The sequence below is a fragment of the Sinocyclocheilus anshuiensis genome, unplaced genomic scaffold (assembly GCF_001515605.1).
Source record: "Sinocyclocheilus anshuiensis isolate Anshui unplaced genomic scaffold, SAMN03320099.WGS_v1.1 scaffold1945, whole genome shotgun sequence".
NCBI classification, from domain to species: domain Eukaryota; kingdom Metazoa; phylum Chordata; class Actinopteri; order Cypriniformes; family Cyprinidae; genus Sinocyclocheilus; species Sinocyclocheilus anshuiensis.
The window spans coordinates 135677-138290 of NW_015538042.1; the positions used below are offsets into that span (position 1 = coordinate 135677).

The following is a 2614-nucleotide window of genomic DNA, read 5'->3' on the forward strand; positions in this document are numbered from 1 at the left end:
ATAGCATTTTATTTTATGAAAATGAGATAAAGAAGTTTTCGCACTGAAAGAGAAGTGATCTCGCGCTCATAGACGTGTCAGGCTATATCTGCAGCTAAACTGAATAAAAAGCAGAATGAACTGAAACGTTAAGACAATAAACACAATAAATAAATAACATTTATGAATGATGCAGTGCTAATTGACATATCATTTATTATAGTATATTTTCTACCTAATTCTGTGCAGAAAATTGAAATAATTGTTTGTAGCATATAAAACAATCATAAAATTGCCATTAGGAAAAAAATGATAGATTACAAATGATTGATTATTGTCCAGCAGTGTATTTGATTTCTTATAGCAAATTTAAAGTACATAATCATTTTAAAGCTCTTTTTTAAAAATCTTGGCTTACATAAATTTCTACATATGCCATGTCATGCCATAGCATCATTAAACTAGCATCTAACAATGGACAAAAGTGTTTTTTTTTCTCTCTCTAACCTATTGTTCTGTAACCATAAAGGCTGCTGTGTAATTTGTGCCCCCACACTAAGCATTTAAAGAATTTAGGGGAAGCATTTAAATAATCCTATGAATGCACTCAAAGAATGCAGAATCGAATCGTTAATCGAATCGAATCTACTTGTGAATCGAATCGTTCAGAATTTGCAAGAATCCTTCTTGAATCGAATCGAAAACCTAAGAATCGTGAATCGAATCGATTTGCTGTCTACCCAAAGATTCACCGCCCTAATTTATAGTTTATGATTATTATTATTTACAGATGTTATTTTAAGACGTTTCAGTTTCTTGTTACATTAAAAAAAAAATAAAAAATAAAAAATAAAAAGAAACAAATAGGCCTACTTAAATAAAGCAACCGTTAACTAACAATACAAAACAATTGTGCTGTCATTTTTGTAATCTATGGATAGCTGTGAATTAAATGATCTTAATGCAAGACGTGGAGGCAAAGAACCATCCGACATGCAGCGGACATCTAGCATTCTGCCTGCTGTGTTAACATAAATTTGAATTAAAGGGTTATTTCACCCAAAAATGAAAATTATGTCATTAATTACTCACCCTTGAGTTGTTCGAAACCCGTAAGACCTTCGAAGCTACGAGAATACTTTTTTGTGCAAAGAAAACAAAAATAACAACTTTATTCCACATTTTCGTCTCTACTGCGTCACTTTGGACGCGCGTTCACGACAGTACCATGACGCAAGTGTTTTCTTTGCGCAAAAAAATATTCTCGTAGCTTCGTAACTTTACAGTTGATCCACTGATGTCACACGGACTACTTTGTCGATCATCTTGGTACTTTTCTGGACCTTGAATGTGGTAGTTACCTTGCTGTCTATGGGAGGGTCAGAGAGCCCTCAGAGTTCATCAAAAATATCTTAAATTGTGTTCCGAAGATGAACGAAGGTCTTACGGGTTTCGAACAACACGAGGGTGAGTAATTAATGACAGAATTTTCATTTTTGGGTGAACTAACCCTTTAATTATCGAGAGAGAGAGAGGGAGATGAACGTTGTGTGTGTGAATTAACCGTGTCTGTGTATCTCTCAAAACAATGAAGCTGTGAGATTAGTTACTTCAAAAACATAGATTACCTCCTCATTTTACAACCGTCACTATCTTATATGACAAAAAAAAGGAAGTTGAATTAACTTTATACATAATGTGTATAAATAAAATTTGACTGAAATGCGTTGTTAAAGCTCTTCCTCAGCCCCTTCCCTGTCCACTTCATCTTCCAAATTGGGTCACATTTAAATTGACAGAATTTGAAAGCTGAGACAGTGATGGGTTGCGTTACCTGCCATTGATGATGGGCAGCACGTGGGAGCAGTGATACCCTGATGACACCACAAGTCCTGTCGAGGGCAGACCTGCTCCATCACTGACGTTGTTATGATAGAAGCTGAATAGACTGTCCACACCATACGCCACCCGTGGCACTCCATAACACTCAAAGAGCAGCTCAGACATCATCTGTCTGCCGTGAAGTGGGTTACAGGGTGGCTCGGTGATGACCACAGGGTGATCCACATGACCCTAAGGGCACAAAGGTGAAGTGTGTCATTGTTGAACAATTTAAATTTTGACTGCCAACTTTTTAAAATACTTATGATAAAATGTATATCTTCTTTCAAAACAGCAAAGGAAAGACTATTAGTGACATGAAAAGGTGAAATAGTTAATAGGTCTCATTCACTAAGTATGCGTATGCCCAACTTTGTGTGAAACCTGCATACGAACGTTTTCACGAACAAATCATGATTCACTAAAACTTTTGTACTGAAATGTATTCTAAATATAAGAAAACATAGGAACCACTGAAAGCACATGTACGCAAAAATTACACTGTGTATGCAAGCATGCAATAGGGAGGCTGAATGGTGTAGTCAAGCAGCTGCAGAATGACTTCCCCCGGTTGCTTCCGTCCGCTGCCCATCACCTCACCCTGCAGCAGAGTTCTTGGGCCTTAACAACCCTCTACGGACACCTTGGCAATTGAATCGCCATTAGCTAGTACATTTTTTTGTTTACTCGCCAAACTGATATACTATACATGAATATGTATATTTATTGTTTTTTTTTTACAAACATATATATA

The 2614-nt window shown here is 36.3% G+C and overlaps 1 protein-coding gene across 1 annotated transcript in view; it reads right to left on the bottom strand.

Annotated features, from left to right (window-relative positions):
• The window catches only part of actr5 (actin related protein 5), a 39462-nt gene that overhangs the window by 19234 nt on the left and 17614 nt on the right, over window positions 1-2614 (bottom strand). The window contains exon 2 of the mRNA XM_016477916.1: window positions 1814-2052. Within this exon, the coding sequence (XP_016333402.1) occupies window positions 1814-2052 (239 nt within the window). The remainder of the gene's footprint in view (window positions 1-1813; window positions 2053-2614) is intronic.